A 23,797-nucleotide genomic window follows, 5' to 3' on the forward strand; every position below is an offset into this window, starting at 1 on the left:
AGAAATATAATCAGGACTGAGAATTGAGCATTGAATTAAAAATCTGGAGATGGTTGGTGACCTTGATGAGCAATTTCAGTAAAGAGGTGGGGAGAAAAGAGATTGTCTCTTGTCCCTGACTGGAGTGGATTAAAGAGAGAATGAAGTACTAGGGACAGTGACTATAGATAACTCTTTGAGAGGACCTTGTTATAAAGGAACCACAGCAATATTGTGGTTGCTGAAAGGGCATGCAAGGTCAAGAGAGTTACTGTAATTTGGTTAAAGATGAAGAAAATTACAGCTTGTTGAGGAGTGCAGAGAAGGGGTGACATAATTGTATGAATAGAATTAAAAATGCTACCACCTTGGCCCTACTTATGCAACAAGGGAAATCTAATTATGTTGCATTTTATTTGATATTCTGACACCATTTGACTTAAAGTTTATCTTGTTTAAACCATTTTGACCTTATAAAATTTAGTGTATTTCATAAGGATCTTATGAAACAGTTAAATTGAAGATGGAAAATAATGTCAATCATTCAACAACATTGAGAGAGATATATGAGTTATGAATTTTTCATTATCACACTTAACCTGCACAGGGATCCTATGTACAAAGTACTATTATTCTAGTTTTCCATGATGAAATGAAAACTCTAGGAATATTAAGTAATTTGTTCAATGTCACTAGCTAAATCATAGGATTATCCGAATTAAGAGGTGAAATTTCTATACACTCTATTTACTCTGGGTCTGCCATTCCCCAGAAATAACTTTGTCCATTTGGGTGGCAGAGTGAGTTGATCTTTTATGACACTTGTATTTATTGCATGACATTTACTATGCATATTAATGGACAAATCTGTGGTTAGAAATGAAAAGTATGATGGGGATAAAAGCTCCAAATCAATGAGGAAGGTCTTAGAAAAGGGGAAGAAATCAGTAAAAGCAAGGCAACATAGCATCCTGGTGTTAAAATTATGTCTTCGAGGATCAAATAGTTTGATAGGCCCAACTTATAAATAAGACTTGGGGACCCAGAAAATAAGTAATTTGCCAGAGGAGGCAGAATTAATCACAGGAGAACAGACAGCTCCTGACTCTGAATTGAATGTTCTTTCTAATGCATTTATAGCACAATTCATGGGTTGAAATTGGCTTCTACAAAGAGAATTACAAGTTCCCATTGATTAATATGGTTTTGGAGTACATTATAATGATATTTCTTTTAAAATCAGACAGAAAAATGCTAATTTCTTGTTTCTATGTGAAGCTTTAGTTTATTCCTCTTTATTTACTTGAATTTATCTCCCCTTTTCTTCATGTTTCTCTTTACAAAGGTAGTACAAGAATTAGCATTATGGGTCTGCAAGTGGGCTGCTTCTTATTTCTGATTTAGATAATCTCTGTCATCTGTCATCCTTCCTATGCTTTCACCATTGTGGGGTTGCTTGCCAAGTTGCGCTAGACAAAGAGAGGGAGCAGAATTGAGGAAAAAAGGGAGAGGAGAGAGCTCAGGAGGGCAAGCACTAGGGGTATCTGGATTGTGAGGTAGATCAAAAGGGGTCAGCAGGCAAGTTCTGCTGAGAGGCCTCCAAGAAAACCACTCCCGGTTGACTATTATGTAAAGAACTAATCATGGCCCTGACAGGTTTGGCTCGGTGGATAGAGCGTCAGCCTGCGGACTGAAGGGTCCCAGGTTCGATTCCGGTCAAGGGCATGTACCTTGGTTGCGGGCACATCCCCAGCAGGAGGTGTGCAGGAGGCAGCTGATCGATGTTTCTCTCTCATCGATGTTTCTAGCTCTCTATCCCTCTCTCTTCCTTTCTGTAAAAAATCAATAAAATATATTTTTTTAAAAAAAAGAACTAATCATGGTGGCAATAAGTAATGAATTCGAGAATCTACAACCTCAAACCCATCATGGAAACAAAGATGGGAGTAGATTAGCATCTTATGAGAGGTTGCTTCATCAATTTGCAGCAGAGAAATAAGAAGGAAACAAAACATCTCCATACTCTTGTAATCTTTAAGATCTGCGGTGGTGAACACAAAATACAATATACTGCTGGTGTGTTTTAGAATTGTACACTTGAAACCTATATAATTTATTAACCAATGTCACTCAAATAAATTCAACAAAAAATAAAATTTTAAATTTTTAAAATGATCTGCTTTTGTCTGACATTTGCACTCACAGAGCCACTTTGATATAGAAATCTGTTTCAGGCTTCATTGTTGTTTTGGTTTTTGTCTAGGAAGTTAAATGTAATATTTCAAAGGAAATGGTTTGGTCAATAGTGTCAAATATTGCTGAGAGGGCAAGTAAGATGAGGAATCAACATATCCATTGGATGTAGCAATTGTGAATTCCTTGGAGATAGGCAGCTATTGGTAGAATCATAAAGGCAAATGCCTGAGTTGAATGTGTTAGGATGAACTGTAGATAAGAAAATTAGTAAAAGTTATATAAACTCTGTGAGAAGTTTAGCTGAAAAGGGAATTAAAAAAGAATGGTAGGTGCTTAGAATACTAGAGGCCTGGTGCATGAAAATTCATGCACTGGATGGGGGGGTCCCTCAGCTCGCCCTGACCCCTCTCACAGTCTGGGAGCCCTCAGGGGCGGGAGGTAAGCTGGTGATCAGGGGAAGGGAACGCCCCATCACACCTCTGCTGCTGCCACTGCTGGCAGTGCAAGCCTCGGCCAACCCTGGTTCCCTGAGCCTTGGGCTGCCCTGGGTGGCTGGGCAGCTGCCATCCGAGGCTTGCCTGTACCTTGGGCCAGCCCTGGGCAGCTGGGGGACTAAGGGGCCTGGGGGACTCTGGAGGCAGGCATGCGGGCCCGGCCTTGCCATGCGCCTGTCTCCCTGGCGGGGGTAAGGGGACTAGGTGGCGCTATCTTGTGGCTGTGGGCACCACCACCATTTGAGGGCATGGCAGTCAATTAGCATATTCCCTCCTTATTGGCTGTGGGCGCCACCATCTTTGCGACTGCGTGAGGGTCAATTAACATATTTCCTCTTTATTAGATAGGGTAGGATATTTTGAAAGGGAAAGACTTGAGCTTATTTAAACTTATCAAAAGAAAGTTTTCAATTGTCATAGACTGGTTATGTTTTTGGGACTACTATAGGGATAATCAATAATGTGAAACAGGGTTGGGGATAGAATCACACACATAGATAAAGGATTGTATTGGCAAAGGGATATCTCTTCTAATATAATAAGAGAACACAGACATATAGTTTTGCACAGGTACTTTACATATTTACTGATTAATGTTTTCTTTTTTGCATTGATTTGAAGAAGTTCTATATTATAGGGACATTTACCCTCAAATTTTATTGTATACTAGAGGCCTGGTGCATGAAATTCATGCCTGGTAGGGTCCCTAGGCCTGGCTGGTGATCAGGGCCGATTGAGGCCTTCTGGCTGCCAACCAGGGCTTTCCTTCATTCCATGCTGCCCCCTTGTGGTCAGTGCATGTCACAGCAAGCAATTGAACTCCTGGTCTCCTGGTTGAACTCCCGAGGAGACACTTTGCATATTAGCCTTTTATATCTATACTAGAGGCCTGGTGCACGAAATTTGTGCACTAGAGGGGTGAGTCCCTCAGTCCGGTCTGTGCCCTCTCACAGTCTGGGACCCCTTACCCCTTACTGCCCTGTGCAGTGGAGGCAGGAGAGGCTCCTGCCACTGCTGCTGTGCTTGCCAGCCATTTGCCCAGCTTCTGACTGAGCAGCGCTCCCCCTGTGGGAGCATGCTAACCACCAGGGAGCAGCTCCTGCATTGAGTGTACACCCCCTTGTGGTCAGTGTGCATCATAGTGACCAGTTGTTCCACCATTCAGTCGATTTGCATATTAGGGTTTTATTATATAGGATATAGATGTTGAATGCATTTATAGAGTTTTTGTTTGTATTTTAGTTTAAAATAATTTGAAATTTATAGCATAAATAAGTTTTCATAAGTAAGTTTAGATGAAGGTGGTCAAAAGATATAGTGATAAGATAAATAAGTACTAGAAATGTAATCTCCACTTACAGATAAGGATAGCATGGTGACTATAGTGAAAACTCCTGTGTAATATATAGGAAAGTTGTTAAGAGAATAGATCCTAAGAGTTCTTAAAACAAAATTTTGTTTTTCTTTTTTCTTTTTGTATCTATATGAGATGATGGATGATGGATGTTAACTAAACTTATTGTAGTAATCATTTCACAATATATGTAAGTTAAATCATTATGATGTACATCCTAAACAGAGTTGTATATCAATTACATCTCAATAAAAGTGGAAGAAAAAAAAAAAAGATAGTCCTGGCAAATATGGCTCAGTTGGGTGAGTGTTGTCCCATGCACCAAAAGGTTGCTGGTTCAATTCCCAGTCAGGACATATGCCAAGCTGTGGGCTTGATCCCCAGCAAAGGGCATGCAGTAACAACCAACTCTCTCTCTCTCTCTCTCTCTCTCTCTCTCTCTCTCTCTCTCCCGCTTTCTGTAAAAATCAATAAAGACATATTTTTAAAAATATATAAAGTTATTTTCCCTTATTTCCCCCTGTTGCCCCCAATGACTCCCTGGGTTCTTTTATCAGAGTGGAAGTAAAATAAAGATTATTAACTTGTGTTTTATACAGCATTCAAAAGGCCATTATTTAGCTAGAAAGTTCTCAATATTTCTATCGATTTTGTTATATCAAATTTTCCTTTAGAGTTTCTGCATGTGGCATTTTGAATAGAAAGACCTTCTTTGATAAAAGTATATATAACATTCTTCAATCACTTTTTTCTGAGGCATACATGATTTCTTTTTAATTTTTAGTACACTAGGAATCATTTACAGTAGGCGTGAGGTAGGGATCTCTGTCCAGCCCACCTGCACCACCAGCACAGTGGTTGCCTTTAATTAGTACATGTTGTCCACCCTTCAGGTTTTAGCCTCAAGCACCTTACAAATTGTGTAATGTGGGTCAAGGAACACTTCCTTGAACTGAATCAAAACTGTCTAACTACCTGTTAGACCCTGCATCCTTGCTGTGGGAGCAAGGACAAAGAACTGTGCACATTTTTCTCAAGCACATGAATCCCTCTTCAACCAGAATCATTCAGAATGCTTTCCGGGAGTTTAATCTTCATGATTTTATTCACTTCTCAGTTTAAAGGTATGTCTTAATCCTTTCATCGGGGTTTTCTTATTGTACAATGAGGTAATGTCTTTTTAATCGCAATGTTTAAATGCAAACGATAAAAACATTAATATACCTTGATGATTTTGCCAGGAGCACAGCATAGGTTCTGGACTAGATTAGAGCTAATCTTGAGATTCTATGATTCTATGAAATGTCAGGTCGCTCTTAAATACCCTGAGTTACAGGGGCAAAGAGGCAGGGGTGAACTGAATATTTGTAATGCAGCAGACACTGTGCTAGCCATGAGCTACTTTGTATATTAGCATGCTTAAACTTTTATATTATGATCTCCACTTGCAGATAAGGAAATCAGAGAGATTAGGTGTGCTACTCATGGTCATACTGCTAATAAGCTGATAAAACTTTGATTCAAATAAAAGAGCAGATTCCAAAGTCCCGTTTTTTACCTCCACAGGCTCTTTGGTGTGGCGACTACCAATGTGACAGGAAATGTGTAGATTCTGTTTAATACTGATTGAAGAGTATCTAAAATCTTTTAACAAGAGAAGCCTTCTATTTAGCTTCTTGAGTTAGGACTTCAAATGCAACTGTCCCTGGGAGATACAAACAATGATTTGCATTGAAACAGTCCATTCTAGGGGAAGCTTTGACAGGTGGCAGAATAGAGAGACAAGCATGAGGAGAATAAGATGACAAAGGTGACAACGTAGAACAAGGTTAAAAGATGGAAGAAGCCGAAGCAAACTGATTTTTTTTTTTGCCTCCTTTCCAATTTTACTTATATTTTTCTACTTTGGAAATATCTTTCTCAATTTCCTTCCTTGTAAATAGGGGCGCTATGTTATAGTGATGTTGTACATGGCTGCTAATTGGGAGCAAGTGAACTCTGAGAGTAATTCTGTTATCCAGTCACCGTGGGTGTATGTTAATGCCACATGTATTTTCCCTTTATGCTTCCTTTTAGAAAAGGCAGTCCTTGGAGTAGAGGGCCAAGAACTGGTTTATCCTAAAAGGCTTCCTGTGATACAGAAGCGAGATGTTTGGCACACTCATGATTATGACCTACAGGTATAGATTTTGAAATAATAAGTAAAATGTATTGCTTTTACAGGCATGTGGAAAGCAACCTCGGTTTCCAATTAGAAGCAAACAAGAGAAGAGAAGTCTCAGTTCTTCTCTGGACTCCCAATCAGTTTACGGCCTGTGCCTGGGTGGGTGGGAAGTGGAGGATAAGAGGAAAGAAGCCCTTGACAGATTAGGAAACAAGAAGGAGTCAAGCTCGGATTTTAGGGGGTTCCATTAAACATTTTTCAGTTTATGTGAGAGCTCCACTACCCGCTTTCCAGACTGATGTAAGGCAACCTCACTTGTTCTGAGCTGGCTCCCCATAAACAGTGATCGGATATGCAGGCTTATTTGCCTGACAGATTCTGCAGCAGAGTTGGACAACTTTCACAGCAACAGAAAGGCCTACTTTGCCTATTAGTTAGAAGGGTGTTTATTCAGGTGTTAAAATTAAAAAGTTACAATTTTATTTTTTAAAGTAATAAATGTTTACTTATGTAGAAAATGTATAAAACACATCATGGGCGCAAACCTTAAAATGAAGTTATTTTCAATTCCCACTATTGTAAAAGACATTCAATGTTGGCCCTTAGATTTTTATTACCAGGCAATTGCATTTTGAGCCTTAGGTTTTTAATTTGGCCCACAGAGAATACTGACTGTCACTTTGACTCACTTTGACCTAACACTTCTTTTTTTTTTTTAATTTCTTTATTGATTAAGGTATTACATATGTGTCATTATCCCCCCATTACCTCCCCCAACCCCCCCCCCCCACTCATGCCCTCACCCCCCTGTTGTCTGTGTCCATTGGTGAGGCTTATATGACTGCATACAAGTCCTTTGGTTGATCTCTCCCCCTTACCCCCACCCTCCCCTACCTTTCCTCTGAGGTTTGATGTTCTGATGAAGGTTTCTCTGTCTCTGGATCTGTTTTGGTTCATCAGTTTATGTTGTTCATTATATACCATAAATGAGTGAGATCATGTGATAGTTGAGCATTATGCTAAGTGAAATAAGCCAGTCAGAGAAAGATAGCTATCACATGACCTTACACTTCCTGAGAGGGCAAACCTTTCCCAGTGCCGTTCCTTTTCTTCCCTCCACCATTAGAAGAGCCAGCCTCCCAGGCTTCCACTTATTAGGTCTCTCAGTCATAATTAAGGCACATTTTAATGTTCCAAATGGTACTATTGAGGCCTCTTTAGTGATGGCTTGAGATGATGAAAAAGCAACTATTTGGAAACAATGTCTACTCTAAACATTCTCGTCTGATAATCTCTTTACAAATAGATTTGTATTGAACTCTAAGTCTCCTCACCTTCTCTTAACTGGTTGATTATTGGCACCCAGCTAAGAGGGCAAAACAAGCTTTCTACCACCCATTGTGTAAAAGCTGGTGGGCTCTTCTGGCATCTATTAAGACTTAATACTGATATTAAAAGTCCCACAGTGAATATACAAGATGAGCCTGAACTGAGGCAGGAAATACACAAGATGAGTTTGGAGCACCTTGTACCAGGAAGTAAGGAAGTTCTCAGACAACCTCTACCCACAATGAGGAGAGATGTTAAAAGAACATAGGAGTCAACTGAAATCACTCCCTATGGCCAAAGAAGAAATAATAAATTGAGCAAAACAATACATGACATAGTTTTGGACCGTAACATAAAGTAAATGTCTATGACACCATGTTGATATAAATAAGTGATTTAATAAGTCAATAAATGTGAGAATAGACATCACAGAAGAATCAAAATATTGATGTAGATATTCCCACCCCCCACCCCCACCCCCCACCCAGGAGGTGGAGCATAACTCCTTACCCTTTAAGCCTGGGCTGTGCCTCGTGACTTCTTTTCAAAGAGTGGACCAGGGAAGGGGGAAAATATCCCTTTACAGTGGAGAAAGCTGTCAGATGCTACCTCAGCCAGGTGACCAGTGTTAACATCACCAGGGATGACATGTTGATAGTATGGACTCTTGTTATGATGTGATAGAAATGACACTTTATTTGTTTTTCTCCCAAATCTCCATACACCTAGTCTAAGCATGGAAAAAAACTCATAAAAACCTAAATTGAGAGAAGCCTACAAAATACCTGACCAGTATTCTTCAGAACTGTCAAAGTCATCCAAAATAGGGCAAGTCTGAGAAACTGTTACTGTCTAGAGGAGCCTAGGGAGACATGACAATAAAATGTAATCTGGTGTCCTGGGTGAGATCTTAAGGCCATAAAAGGACAGTAGACAAAAATGAAGGAAATCTGGCTAAGTGTAAACGTTAATTGTAATATCCATTTTGGTTCATCAGTAGTAACAAATACACCATAATAACATTAAGGAAAACCTGAGTTGTGGAGTACATGAGAATTCTCTATATTGTCTTTCCAACTTTTCTCTAAATCTAAAATGATTCTAAAATAAAACTAAATTTAAAACTTAAATAAAAATACATAAAATTCTAAAATAAAAAAGTTAAATATCCTGTTCATTAAAACTATTAATGACAAGATTAAAAATAACTTTATCACATCTGACATATAAAAATTGTTCCTCAATATTAGCTAATATAAAATTTATATTCATTCACATTTCAAAAAGTCCTGATATACCATCCTGTTACACACACAGATATAGACATACACCTACACATCTACACATAAAGGTCATCTTGTTGTAAAATGGGATTCAACTCTCATTTAATTGAGTATCTGTTTCTTGCCTGCCCACTACGAATACTGTGTCTTTATAATAAAATTCTAATTTTATGTTACACTTGCAATCAAAAAAGTCCTAACTGACGCACACCTCACCTTTAACAAACACAAAACTCCCCTCTCTTTCCCTCAAAGTTTCCTCTCTTCAGAAGATACTCCTCTTAGCAGTGGCACAGTTAAACAAACCAGAAACCGGAGATAGTTCTTGACTCCTCTCTTCAGCCTCACCCATCAAACAATCACCTAGCCTTGTAGATTCTATCATGTAAATATCTTTCAAAATTATCTACTGTTCCTTATTATTGCTGCCACTTCCCTGCCCAAACCGCTGGTATTATAGCAACAGCCTTTAAATGTTTCTCTTGCCTACAGTCATGATTTCTGCTGACTCATTACCCTCAATAATTAAGACATCTAAAATATCACACCTACTGCATTATTCTGCTGAAAATTTTTGCTTCTCTTTGCTCTTAAGATAAGGTCTAAATTCTTTTAAATGGCTTACTAAGCTGTACATGATTTGGCTCCTTCCTACTTTTCATTTCCGTTTCTACTCAACTTGACTTTCCAGCAACATTGAACTTCTCTCTGTTCCTCATATATGTCAAGCTCCTTCCTACCTCAGGACCTTTGCATGTGTTCTTCCTTGTCCCTGACTTCTCCTTTCAATACCCTTCTACACAGTCACTGTGTTTCTCCTCTTAAGATGCTTGTAATACTCAACTACATTTGCTTGATTTTCTTTTTTTGCCACACTATGGTTTTCATGAGAGCAGTGACCGCTAACGTGTGCACCATTGTATTTTCCATATGATCACTGTGATTGAAATTGAACAAATGAATGAAAAATAAATTGAAGAAATGTGTAAGATATATGTCCAATAACTGTGAATTCCTAAATTATAAAGAATTCTTATCATACATAAATAAATAAAATGCCAGAAAAGAAATTGGTAAGAGGGCATAAATTAGAAATTCATATACAAATACACAAATAACTAAACAAAAGAAAATATCAATTCTAATTGTCATTAAAGACAACAATTTATGACAATAAGTTATTTCATTATTTGAACAATCTTATTGATGATAATATTTAAGGCAAGAACCACTATAAATTTCTGGTGAAATTCTAAATTTGTACTTCCATTCCTCAGGGTTATCTGAAAGTATTTACCAAAAGCTTTACACTTTTTCCGTGTTGTTGACAATGAAATTCTGTCTACCTATAGTGAATAGTCCAAATCAAATTTCTGATCTAAGTGTAGATTAAATAAGTTCACATTATGCTTTTCAGCAATAAAATACATACTATAAAAGAATACTTATTGGAATAGTAAAGTGGTCATGGCCATAACTTACTTTTATGTAAAAAAAAAGTAAGCTATAAGACAGTGTACACAAAACTGGGAAAAATACATAAGCAGAAGATTTATTGGGGGAGTGACACTGCAAGGACATATAGTAACATATATCTCTGGATATATGTTATTATATGTATAATATGTATTATATGTATAATATGTATTATATGTATATTTTAATTTTACCTTATTTTTAACTAGAAATAAACATCAAAAATTTAATTAAAAATAACTTGAAAGCAAAATCCTGCATATATTAGCTTCCTTATAAATTCAGTTTTATCCATATTTACCATTTTGCCTTAAAGAAGAATTGAACTCTGGGTAGACTACCCACTCCATTACCCACCCTCAGCCCGCACTGAAGGAGCACATATTTAGTTCACATTATGGATATTGTTTTTCAGGAAACTTATGACAACGAATTGTTATATGAAATAAGTCTAAGTAGAAAAACCTTCATACTTCACCTTTTAAGATCAAGGTAAGTTCTATTATGATTTAATAACATAGACTTATTAGTCTATAGTATTACCATTTCTATAAAAACTTCCAGTGAAGTGAATTTAAGTCATTTTCATCTGTACATAATCTGAATTCGTACCCTTCAAATGTAAGCCCACATCATGTCAACAGCCTAACAATTATAGACACTCTTCTCCATTTTCTAATTGACTCCCTATGTGGGGTACAGGAGTGCTTTGAGCTCTACATACATACTCTAAGAATACTTTCACAAATACTTTGTGAATCAGTGGAACAAAGGAAATTTGAAAATCATGGTTATTAAGGGAACTTTATTTAAAATAGATATCAAAGCAAGTTCTATTTGCACATGGAACAAAATTGAAAGACTTTTATAGTGAACATTTATATACCCATTAATATATACAGACTAGTAGCCCTGCACACAAATCTGTGCACCAGTAGCTCGCCAGTAGCTTCTGCTGCCCTCCAGTAGCTCTCCTCCCACTGCCCTGCCCTCCTGTAGCTCCCTCCACCCCCCCACCTCCCCATAGCTTGCTGCCCTGCCCCCTCCTGTAGCTCTCTGCCACCCACTTGTAGCTTGCTGCCCCACCCTCCTGCTGATCCGTGATCTGGTCTTATGCGGTCTGTTGTTACGCTTCATGGAGTAATGACCATTTGCATATTACATCTTTATTATATAGGATACCCAGAATCTCATCAAGATAGACATATACACAAATATTCATTGATATTTTATTATGCTTGTTCATATCATAATTCCTTTATCTATTTACCCATCCATTCACCCTTAATTGTTTTTATGCATTTCAAATTATATTGCATAAAAACTTCAATAAAATCCCTCCTAAAAAACAAACGTATCATTAGAGTTGGCAGGTTTTTCTTTTGATGTTAAAATATTTTATAATGAAACTCACAAACCTGAGTGTACATTCATTGAATTATGACAAATGCACATAGTTGTGTTACCTAAACCCCTATAAAAATAAACTAGATAGTTTTATTTTACCTGAAATGGTCTTTATTTTCTCTTCATTCTTAAAGGTCATTTTTTTTGTGGATATAAAATTATGTGTTGACAGAGTTTTAGCAAATGTTACTGACATATTCTCCTCTCCTGTGACTTCTATAGTCTCTAATGAGATTTTTTACATTAATTTTGACTCCTAAGGCAAGCAATTTTTACCAAGATAATATTTTCTCCAGGTTCTTTTCAAGGTGCCACTTTGCTAAAACTGCCAGAATATTTTTCTGTTTCTTCTACAGACTTTACCAACCCATGAAATCCGGGTAGAAAGTTGTTCCATGGGAGTGGGATTAGTTTTGCTTCTCTCTTTTAGCGTAAGAGGAGTTCCTGAGATTCTAAAGCAGTCTGGAGGCTTCTGGCTCACATAATTGGTGTTATCTATTCACTGTCAAAAATGAGTAAATCTCGGCACTCCTTTGTCCTCTTTTCCAGGGAGTTCCTAGCCTCAAATTATAGTGAAACGTACTACTCCGCAAAAGGAGAGGAAATCACCAGCCATCCTCAGGTTAAGGTATTTTATCAAACTTTCTTACGTCTCTTCTCTGAGACTCTTTTTTCCTCCTGTGATTTTGCAAACCAATCCTAGCTTTACAAGCAGCTTCAGAAAGTGTTACATCAAGAATGAATCCTGCATTGACTATTGTCACTAAATGATCCTAGAGTGCAAAGCCCTTTGAACGCTAAAAGACTAACAAGCAAATAAATGATTACTAATGTATTCTCCTTTACCAAACTGACTTCTATGAACCCAAAAATTCTGGAGGAAGGATAAAACTGGACACCAAAGGAGTATAGGGCAGCCTGATGAGACTGTAATCAAGTTAAATGGATAAAACCTAAATAAATGAAATGATTTTAAATCCCCCACCTAATTGACCCTTAAGTGAGTCACATCCCCTTTCCTCATATTTCTTATGCACCTAACACTGAGGGTTCACCTTTATTTTCCAAATAAATAATCTTTGTGTATTTATCACTAGTATTTTAGTGGAAACAGGTTCTATTTTTATAACTTTAGTCACCTTTCCAGAACATGCCCTCTGCAGACTTCTAACCAAGGAGAACATTATTCTCTTACCAAAGACATACTTTTAAAACCAATTTTCTCTATTTAAGGTAGCTGCCAACTATGAAATTGAAGTCATTATGTAATCTATGTGAAATAGAACAGGAAGAAAACAGGAAACATTCTTTCATGCAGGGAGTGGTTGTTGGCCTGCAAGTGTCTGAGGTTCCTAGAGGAACATGGAAAGTGTCACAAGTAGGTGGGAGTCAAACAGATGGAAATGATGGAAGGTTATTACTGGTTGGACTCATCATGGGCAGAGCATAAAGTAGGGAGTGATAAAGAGTGATATTAGAGGCCTGGTGCATGAATTCATGCATAGGTGGGGTCTGGCCAGCCTGGCCAGGGGGAGGGGACATGGGCAGTTGGCCGGCCTGCCTGCTGGTCGAACTCCTGGTCGAGGGGACAATTTGCATATTATCCTTTTATTATATAGGATATACACTGAGTGGCCAGATTATTATGCGTTCAGAGATCATAATAATCTGGCCACTCAGTGTATATCAATACAGGGTGAAGCAAAAGTAGGCTTACAGGTGTTCCTATGGAAAATAATACAGTAATTAATAAATAATAATATAAGAATAAACTCTATGTTTCTCATACTTTCAACTATAAACCTGCTTTTGCCCCACCCTCTATATATACCTATATCATTAGCCTCTTCATCTATTTTAGGATCACTGTTTTTACCAAGGATCCATTATACATGAATATGATTCTGCTGCCAGTATCAGCACATGTAACGGTCTCAGGTAATGCACAGTATCTTTCTATTTTGTTTATGATTTTTTTCTCTGAATTTTTAAAAAAATTGACTTCTCATGTTTCTTTTTAACAACCCTCATAAATAGAAAAGCTACTGTATATTTTCAACATGAGTATCCACTTCAGCCCATTGTTTATGTTCCTTTTTTATTAAAAAAAACATGTCTAATGCCAGCCCTAAGCAAGACAAGTATTCTAGCATATGATCAAGAGATTCAGTGTTTGAATACTATTGAAAATTTCATGTTCTATATCAGGATACTGAAATCAGAGAGTTGCTCCTGAACATTTTATTTGCCTGCGGTAGAATTAAGTCCAAACCAGGTCTCTCGACTTCTAGTCCTGTGAATTCCCCACACACATCAACACTTCACAGTATTTTCAGTCCCTAGAAAGCAAAATGTCAGAAGCAAAGCCTATAGAGGTCCTCTGTAGATTTTTTGCTCAAGTACAAAGGAGAAAGACATGGAGAGGCAAAGGGTAGAAGAACAAGAAATTTCTGTCTCTCTTGGTGAGGCATTTACTTAAGTAGTTCCCAGTATTTTCAAATATGAGAACCCATTTAGTAACAAATTCATCACTTTAATAACAAATTCAGCATTTGTACTTTAATATATATTCTACAATTAATGCATGATGGACATAAAAATTCACAGCATTTTTGCAAGAAATCTGAGACTTGCCAGAGATCTACAGCCCCAGGTGGGTATTGTTATTCTACCTAATACTTGAAAGTAGAGATTGGACTATCAAAGCTTATGAAAGATCCAGATGAGCTGACTCTTACAAAAAGGTATTAATCCAATCAAAGACCACATCTTATCTCATATTCTTATCACTCATAACACATGGCTGCAATCTCATGGGGCTTTGCCTTTATAGTTCCCCTTTCTTAAAAGGCAACATCAGAAAAAATAAATAAATGGAATTGCATCAAACTGAAAAGGTGTTGCACAACAAAGGAAACCATCAACAAAATGAAAAAGGAACCCACTCTGCAGGAGAACATACTCGCTAGTACATCTGATAAGAGGTTAATATCCAAAATTTATAAAACGTATAAAACTCAACACCAGCAAAGCAATCCAATTACAAAATGGGCAAAAAACTTGAAAAGACACTTCTCCAAAGAGGTTATACAGATGGTTAATAGACATATGAAAAATGTTCAACATCACTAATCATCAGAGAGTTGCAAATTAAAGCCACAATGAGATATCACTTCACACCTGGCAGAATTGCTATGATCAATAAATCAACAAACAACAAGTGTTGGCAAGGATGTGGAGAAAAGACAATCCTTGTGCACTGTTGGTGAGAACACAGATTGGTGCAACCACTGTGAAAAGCAGTATAGAGTAACTTCAAAGATTCAATTGACTTATGACCCAGCAATTCCACTTCTGGGAACACATCCGAAGAAACCCAAAACACTTATTCAAAAGAATATATACACCCATATGTTCATTGCAGCATCATTTACAACTAGTGGCTTGGCGCATGGATTTGTGCACATTGAAAGGAAATTAATTAGAAGAAATATTTTAATATCGCTGACACATTGAAACACACATGTGTGATTAGTGCCAGCGAGAGCTTTATATGTATTGCACATGCACGAGTCAACATTTGTTTTTAAATTGCCAGTGCACATCATATGTACCAGTCAGTCAGACAGTTGGATGGGTGGATGTCGGTCACTTAGCCTTTTATACATATAGATAGCCAAGATCTGGAAGGAGTCCAAGTATCCATCAGTAGATGAGTGGATAAAAGAGTTGTGGTATATTTGCACAATGGAAGACTAATTGGCCATAAAAAGGAAGAAAATTTTATCCTTTGGCAACATAATGAATGGACCTGGAGAACATTATGCTAAGTGACATAAGCCAGTCAAAGAAAGACAAGTACCATATAATTTCCATCAAATGTGGAATTTAATAAAAAAACTGAACTAACAAGCAAAATAGAGACAGAATCATAGATAAAGAGCAGGCAGATAGCTCTGAGGGTGCTGGGGGAAGTGGAGGGATTGAGCAAAAAACAGAAAGAAAGAAATGGACATGGAGAGACAGCAGTGTGGTGACTGTGGGGGTGGTGGGTGGAGTTGGAAGAGGGCATATGAGGGATAAATGGTGATGTGAAAAGTAATAAAATAAAAGAAAGTGGGGAAAAGTACTTAAATTTGAAAATAAAACCAAATTAGGGAGGATTTATAAAATATATAATAAAAATTTTAAAAGGCAACATCAATAAATATGGAATACAGTAGTTTTGTATAGTAATGTAATAATAAAAATTCTTAACTATACATTGTATTCTCAATTTCCACAGGGGATTCTTCAGGGTATATGACCAAAGGTACCTCATTGAACCAGTGAAATATTCAGATGAGGGTGAACATTTAGTATTCAACTATAACTCAAAAATGCAGTATGCTGCCAATTATTCTTGTACAGAGCTTAATTTTAAAAGGACAACTGCTCCAAACAATAATTCTAAATCCATGGAAGGCTCCAACATGGAAGTGAGTGCTTTATTTTTAAGTTATATTTTTCTCTATTCCTTAACTAGAGGCCCGGCGCATGAAAATTCATGCACTGAGGGGGGTCCCTCAGCCCGGCCTGCCCCCTCTCAGAGTCCAGGAGCCCTCAGGGGTGGGAGGCAACCCGGCGATCAGGGGAAGGCAATGCCTCATCACACCTCTGCTGCTGTCACTGCTGGCAGCACAAGCCTCGACTGGCCCCAGTTACCTGAGCCCTGGGCAGCCCTGGGCGGCTGGGAAGCCAACAACCAAGGCTTGCCTGTGCCTCAGGCCGGCCCTGGGCTGCTGTGGGGCTGAGGGGACTGGGCGACTCCAGAGGCAGGTGTGCGGCAAGGCCATGGCCTTGCCGTGTACCTGCCGCCCTGGCGGGGCTGAGGGGACTGGGCGCCGCCATCTTGTGGCTGTGGGCGCTGCCATCTTTGAGGGTGGGGCAGGCAATTAGCATATTCCTTCCTTATTGGCTGTGGGCGCTGCCATCTTTGCAATGGCATGAGGGTCAATTAGCATATTCCCTCTTTATTAGATAGGATTATCTCAAGAGAGAAATTCTGACCTCAATGAAGGAAGTATGCATACTATCTGAGTCTAACTCTTTACTGTTTGAAATCTGAAATGTCAAACATTTGTATTTGTTATCTATATGGAAAGTGATTGCTCCATACAGTAAAACTCAGTTTGTCCCATTGGTTTCAAGGAAGGGGAATCCTATATAATCAAGAGGTAATATGCAAATTGACCATCACTCCAACACACAAGATGGCCACCCCCATGTGGTCAAAGGTGGCAGCCGTCATATGGACACAAGATGGCTGGCAGGGGAGGGCAGTTGTGGGCGATCAGGCCAGCAGGGGAGGGCAGTTGTGGGTGACCAGGCTGGCAGGGGAGGGCAGTTAGGGGCAATCGGGCCAACAGGGGAGCAGTTAGGCATCAATCAGGTTCTCAGGGGAATGGTTAGGGAGTGATCAGGCTAGCAGGCAGAAACGGTTAGGGGCAATCAGGCAGGCAGGCAGGCTAGCGGTTGGGAGCCAGCAGACCTGGATTGTGAGAGGGATGTCCACTGCCCATTTAGGCCTGATCCCACTGGGCAGTCAGACACCCTTTGAGGGGTCCCAGATTGGAGAGGGTGCAGGCTGGGCTGAAGGATACCCCTCTCCCACCCCATGCACAAATTTCATGCACCAGGCCTCTGGTATCTACAATGTGTGTATAGGTTTAGAGCATTAGAGCTACAAGTGGCTAGAAAGAATGAAATTTACATTGTCATGAAACCTATCCTATATATTGTCTACCCTTGTTTTCTTTGACATTTTCAGGGAATTGATAAGCAAGATTTTCTCCTTTTAATTAGGTCAAACGTTCTAACTGTTAAGGAAAATTAAGAGTAATAATGAGTTCATTTTCTCTACAAGCAATTCATATCTCCTTAAATCCCACTGGATGTTAGCCTTTAAGCTCCAAGAATGTTCATCTTCTTCACATATTCATAGTCCAATTGAATGAATCAATCAATAAAAGATTACTTAGTCCACGTAAGAATGACTTAGTCAATCTTTATACAATATGCCCCTGATTTATACTCAGAGAATATGCCTGAACCTCAATGTATGCCATCAAAAACAAAACATAGAATTTCTTAGTATTGGTGTTTTATAAAATATCTATAATTAGCAAATTTTATACATGTTCTCTTGGAAACAGACTACTGAAATACAGATGATTTGGAGAGAAGAGCAGGAGTAAATGAAAAACAATCAATTCTATTAGCCTGACTGTAGGCTAATAATTAGCTCTGTGTTAGTTCTGAGCTTTATAAATGGATGCTTTTTTTAAAAGAGTTTTCTTAGTAAGCATTTACTTTGTAAACAAAAAACACGATGTTAGAAACTAGATATATATATTTTTTTCATTTATAACTCATTTTATGTGAAAGACTTAACAAAGAAGGAAAAGATAATCAAATATGGAATGCTATTTCAGGTTTATTACAATCTGATATACAGGACCACATGTTTTAATAACATGGATTTTATTTAGATAACTTTCTAGAATTATTAAATATACTTCTATACCTCACCTTCTTGTATCAATAAAAATTAACATTTCTTACCTTACAAATGTTATCTTAAAATGTTAAAATAAAAAAATATTAACTATACCTCATTAAACTTTTTATAAACTTCCAGGTCACCCATATAGAAAACTATGTTGAACTGTTTGTTGTTGCTGATGGTAACGTGGTAAGTTTTCAGATGAACATTGGCTCTTCATTCATCCTTATAAAACTAGATTTGTGATTCTAACAAAGAAAAAAGTTTTATTCAGAATTTCATTCTGGGCTCAATCTCTTTTTAGCTTCCCCGAACAGATTTATATAAGAGATGATTGCATCCTTTAGCAGTACAGCAGACTAAGCCAAAAAAGAACTGCCCTCCCCATTACAAACATGAAAATGCTGAACAACATGCAAAAAATAAAACTATATCTACACTCTGTAGTTGAGCTAAAACCAACCAAACAAAAATAACAGCAACAACAACAAAAACAAAGAATCTCCAAGTGCTAAAAATCAGGAAGAAAACCTCAGAGTAGTAAATAAAACTCAAAGGCTTTGTGACCTACAATATGTAGACTAGTGCTTGATGCCCAGAGCCATAAAGGCCTGGCCCAGACCTGTAAAGGGAAATAGAAAGGTTCTGTGCATTAAAAATGCAAAGATAAAGAAAACATTCTGTCTGCCTGTGGCAAAGGGCAGGGGAAATATAATGCATGGGAAAAGCAAAAAAACAAACAAACATTTTTTAATGAATTAGTAAGTTCTAGGCACTAAAGGATAGATAGGGTTATTGGCATGTTGGTAAGAACAAGTTAACTAAATTTTTTAAAGAAAGTTAAGATAAGCTTTAATCTTAATAATTTATTAATAAAGACTAAGAGTTAGGATATTTTGGTAAGATAGAAGAGGAAAAACAAAGGCAGCTTTGGAAAACATGTTGAGGGTTTGACACATCTTGAAAGCAATGTGATGAGTTTTAAGCAGCTAGGTAGAGTGAGGATACAGATGTGTACACCCAGAGTTAGCAAGTTGAAAGAGAGAGCATAACACAAATGTCTGACCCCAGGGAATACTAAACATTTAATAAAGGTTTGGAAATAAAAGTACAAAGACCCCATGTCCACCCCTTTTCCTTACCCCATGGGTGGAAATCAATGATTGATAAATACTCTATTCCTGTAGTCCCTAAGACAACCTCAGAATCTCTATTAACTATGTATACTAGGCCAGTCCTACCCATTCATCAATGGGAATCCTGGAGTGAAAACATTTGTTATTTAGAAGTTAAGGGAATGGTGGAAAAGAGAAACCTCTGCACAGTAAAATCCTAAAAATGTATAGAATAATGAAAACCAGGATGATAAGAAATGTCTTGAAAGAGAAAATAGTCAATGTTAAATGTGAACAGGATGAGCAGAAAGATGAGGAAAAAGTGTTCAATGGGTTGATCATTGAGAGGACATTTATCAAGAATAGTTTCAATGAAATAGTGATAGCCAAGCTAGTGAGTGGTGAGTTGAGGAGTAGGTGGTAGATGATAATTGAAGAGATTTTAATGTTATAACATTGAGATATGTAGATATTTACGGTAACAGGACAGCAATGACATGATCACTAGAGGATACTTGCAGGATTCAGAACAGGATATTTATTTTTATTTTCATTAGGTAAGAAACTTGACCATTTGCATTTGTCCCCACAGGATAACTTATATTATTGTTAAATGTATTTGGTCAGGTCTACATTGATAATAGTGAGAACAAGGTCCTGATGGCACAAATAGAGAATACATTTGAAAGAAGAGAACAAAAGTCAGAATAGGCGGTGATGGAAAGAGACATAGCTTGGGATGGTGAACACACAGTACAATGTACAGATGATGTGGAATTGTGCACCTGAAACCTATATAATTTTGTTAAACAGTGTCACCCAAATGAATTTAATAAAAGGAAAAAAATAAAAAACTGCCTTAGAGGAAAAAAACTGAAGAATAGGCCAGAGTAGGAAAGTTGGCGTTTCCTTCCTAGTCTTTTCCTGGAAAGAAGGGCAAGCAACTGTTCTGTGTCCCTTTCCTCACATCTCTGCCTCCAGGGTGACCCTTGATTATACATTACTTAGTTTGTTACCACCATGGACACAGAAAGCTGTTTTCTTGAAGTATAATGGTTGCTGTGGAGCTTTAATAAGTTTTGTTTCATCAGCATGATAAATATGAAATCTAAAGAACACTTATTAGTTGATTTGACAAATCATGTAATCTACACTAATAAAAGAGTAAGATGCAAATTGACCGTACCTTTGTGACGCCAACCAGCCAATCAGGAGTGGAGTATGCAAATTAACCCAACAAAGATGGTGGGTTAATTTTCATACACAGGCACTGAGCAGCCGGGGGCGGGGCAGGACGCTTGCATCGTCACCATGGTGACAACATAGGCGTTCTGCACTGCCGCCGGCTGCTCAGTGCCTCTGGGCAGCATGGGAAGGCAGAAAGGTGGCACTGGGCCAGAGCGAAAAAGAGGCTCCGGCCAGAGTGAAGGCGGTGCTGGCAACGAGGGGAAGGAAGGTCCATTCTTGCACGAATCTTCATGCATCAGGCCTCTAATGTAATATAATAAAATGTGAAAGGGGACAAAGTTATAATAACATTTAAAGTAATTGCTAAGTTGAAGCATGTCTTTTGAAAGTGCTGTAGCTATGTCATATACAAAATATATTTTTGCTTAAGTTGTCAAGATTTTTAGCTGACTGGAAGGAATGCAAATGATATTTTTTTCTTTGAAATACCTGATAATGTGTGAAATATTTTATTGAATTTATGTTCAACTCCTATTATTAACAGATATTTGTCTGATGTTTATATTTGCAGTATCGCAGGAATAATTATCCTCGCAATAAACTGAGAAACCGAATTTGGGGAATGGTCAATTTTGTCAACATGGTAAGATTTTATACAGTTTAAATCAAGCTAAAAATACAAATGGAAAGAAACTTTTAGGATAGATACTGCTGAATTTCTGTGGTGGTTCTGAGATAGCCCAAAAGACAAAAATTCACCCAGTAGACTAATTAGTAAAAATTAATTAAATTCACAGCAATAAATGAACCAGAGGTCTGAGTTTTTTGTTTTCTAAGTAAATGGTGTTTAATAAATAAACATTTAAATAAATTTCAAATATTCGTCACTAATCACAAAAATATATAAAGTAATGTACAAAGTTTTAATACCCATCATTCATAAATCATATCCACTATTGTAAATTTACTGCTCCATGACCATGCACAGCAAAAAGGTTTGCAAGCTGTAATTTATTTTCTATATTTTGACACAGAAATTAGGGAAAATATTTCAGCAAAATCTATAATTAACTATAACCTCTCTTAAAAAGCAATATTGTGAATTGTGCATATTTTTCTTATTCTGACTCCTTCTAAGTCATTGAGCTCCGTTACTAGGATAAAGAAGGCCCAAATGAAGATGCTGTAATGAGTAGCCCCATCTAGGTCAGAGGTGATTCATTCACCAGTTCAAGGACATTTGATCAATTTCTAGTTTTTGCTGTAATGAATAAGATCCCTTTCAACATTTGCATATAGATGTATGTGCAAACATGAATTTTTATTTTCTTTTTATAAATGACTAAGAAATAAGAATGCTGGGTCAAACAATAAGTATATGTTCTTTAGCTGGTTCTCACAAATTTTGATGTTTTATTTTTAATTTTCATTCAATTCAAAATATTTCTAATATCCCTTATGATTTCCTCTTTGATTCAATGGTTATATATGTGTGTCACTTAATTTCCAAATACTTGGAAATTTTTTATACAACTTTATGTTAAAATTCTGCCTACCACATTCATACATTCTACTAGAGCTATAACATACTAATAATTATTATTTTACATTTCCTACCAGATAACTTCAACATTTGGATTATCTTTGAGTCTAGTTTTGTTGACTCATCTCTCAAACAGTGGGTTGTTTTTCCTTGCTTTTTTGTGTATTCTTTAATATTTTATTGGATACTGGACATTACGTATAGGGTAGTAGGGACAGAGGAAATAGTACTATCCCTTCTTCTTTGACCAGGCCATTAACAAATGGGATTGAATCAATCTTGTCAAGCAATTATACTGGTTTGGGGTGTTGCTATTGCTATTGTTACTTATAGTGCGCCATGAGCTTCAGATCTCTGTAATGTTATCTTGTGCTTAGAGTCAGTCCTGGATTGTTCATTTCTGCTTCAATCTCAACTTCAACCTCAGACCTTTGTCAGGGCCAGTGCTCAAAGGAGGTTTTCTTTCACACAGATCTCTTCTTCAGTAGTAATCTGTTCTTGTGTTTTACTCAGTAATTGCTGACCTAGTTACGGGACCAAAGTGTTTTCTGTTATCCTGATAGATCCTTGGTCTTAGGAAAGTCCTGCCCATGGGTCATTGGCTAGATATTTCTCCAAGTTCATGTCCTTCCTCCTTGGGTAGGAGCCCTTGAATGGTCTGGCCTCAAGATAGTTTCCTTCCTCTTCTCTAGGGGTGGGTGTTATTTTTCCCCTTCTTTCAGCCACAGTAGGTCTTCACTTGAGTTCTGAGGGTGTAAAAGAAAAAGGTCACTGAAGTTCATACAGCAGCTTAAGGCTTTTGTTTCTCAACAAAAGAGAAACAAAAGCTTGGTAGGTTTCAAAATGTTTCCATCGAAGCAGTTGCTCCCACCCTTGAGGCCTGTACCACCAAGGGAGGATATCTCCAGTCTCCCACTCTGCCCTCCATTGTGTTTATGGGGAAGAGTCTGTGCATGGGCATATTTCCTTGTATCTGTGTTTCCCTGAAGGTCATATACTGTCATTCTATCCCACACTTGTCTTTTAGCAATTCTTTAAAAATATTTGGTGGATTCTTATCTCTCTGTTTGGCACGAAGCATCTCTTTTTCTCTCTTTCTGCCACTGGGAGATGCTCTTGCATAATTTCTCTTAGAAGGAGTCTGTATTTCCTTAGATTCCAGGCTGTTTGCCTAGTTACTTCAGCTCTCATGGTTTCAATAAAAAATAAAATTTTGTAAATTATTTTTCTGTTGGTCAGAATAGAAACAGTGTTCTTTACAACTGTTTACATCTTAGACAGAAGCAGAATTCCTCCTACATTTAAATTTATGATTATGGAGATTAAAAATTCTCCCTGTGACATTTTCTAAAATATAGGAGCAATGTAGAGTTGAATGAGTATATTTCATAGTCATTTCTGTTTTCTCTTATTTCTTTTATCTTGTAATTATCTTTATCATTACCTTATATTCATCCAAATATAAGACTCATCTCTCTCCTTGGCTTTTCATCTCCAAAGTAAACATAAATACAAAATTGTTGCACATTGCTGAACTTTTCATTAAAGATTTTCAGTGTAGAATGGGAGGTCATACCACAAACACTTTAAAGTAGCATGGTCTACAAGTCCTTGACCCTTTCCATCATGTCACTTTCACTGGCCTTTTATGCCCCATATTGCCCATAGGGGAGGGGTCAGACAGTCTGAGAGGATTTACGGGAAGCAATCTCTGTTCTGGGCCAG

At 37.6% G+C, this 23,797-nt stretch overlaps 1 protein-coding gene across 1 annotated transcript in view; it reads left to right on the forward strand.

Moving 5' to 3' along the window:
* The window catches only part of ADAM7 (ADAM metallopeptidase domain 7), a gene marked incomplete at its 5' end in the record, with an annotated part of 76,858 nt that overhangs the window by 14,549 nt on the left and 38,512 nt on the right, over nt 1–23,797 (forward strand). The window contains 7 exons of the mRNA XM_080675482.1: nt 6,100–6,203; nt 10,691–10,767; nt 12,232–12,310; nt 13,544–13,620; nt 15,968–16,160; nt 18,362–18,415; nt 21,101–21,172. Of these exons, the coding sequence (XP_080531608.1) occupies nt 6,100–6,203; nt 10,691–10,767; nt 12,232–12,310; nt 13,544–13,620; nt 15,968–16,160; nt 18,362–18,415; nt 21,101–21,172 (656 nt within the window). The remainder of the gene's footprint in view (nt 1–6,099; nt 6,204–10,690; nt 10,768–12,231; nt 12,311–13,543; nt 13,621–15,967; nt 16,161–18,361; nt 18,416–21,100; nt 21,173–23,797) is intronic.

This window comes from Plecotus auritus, assembly GCF_963455305.1.
Source record: "Plecotus auritus genome assembly, chromosome: 6".
Classification (NCBI taxonomy): Eukaryota; Metazoa; Chordata; class Mammalia; order Chiroptera; family Vespertilionidae; genus Plecotus; species Plecotus auritus.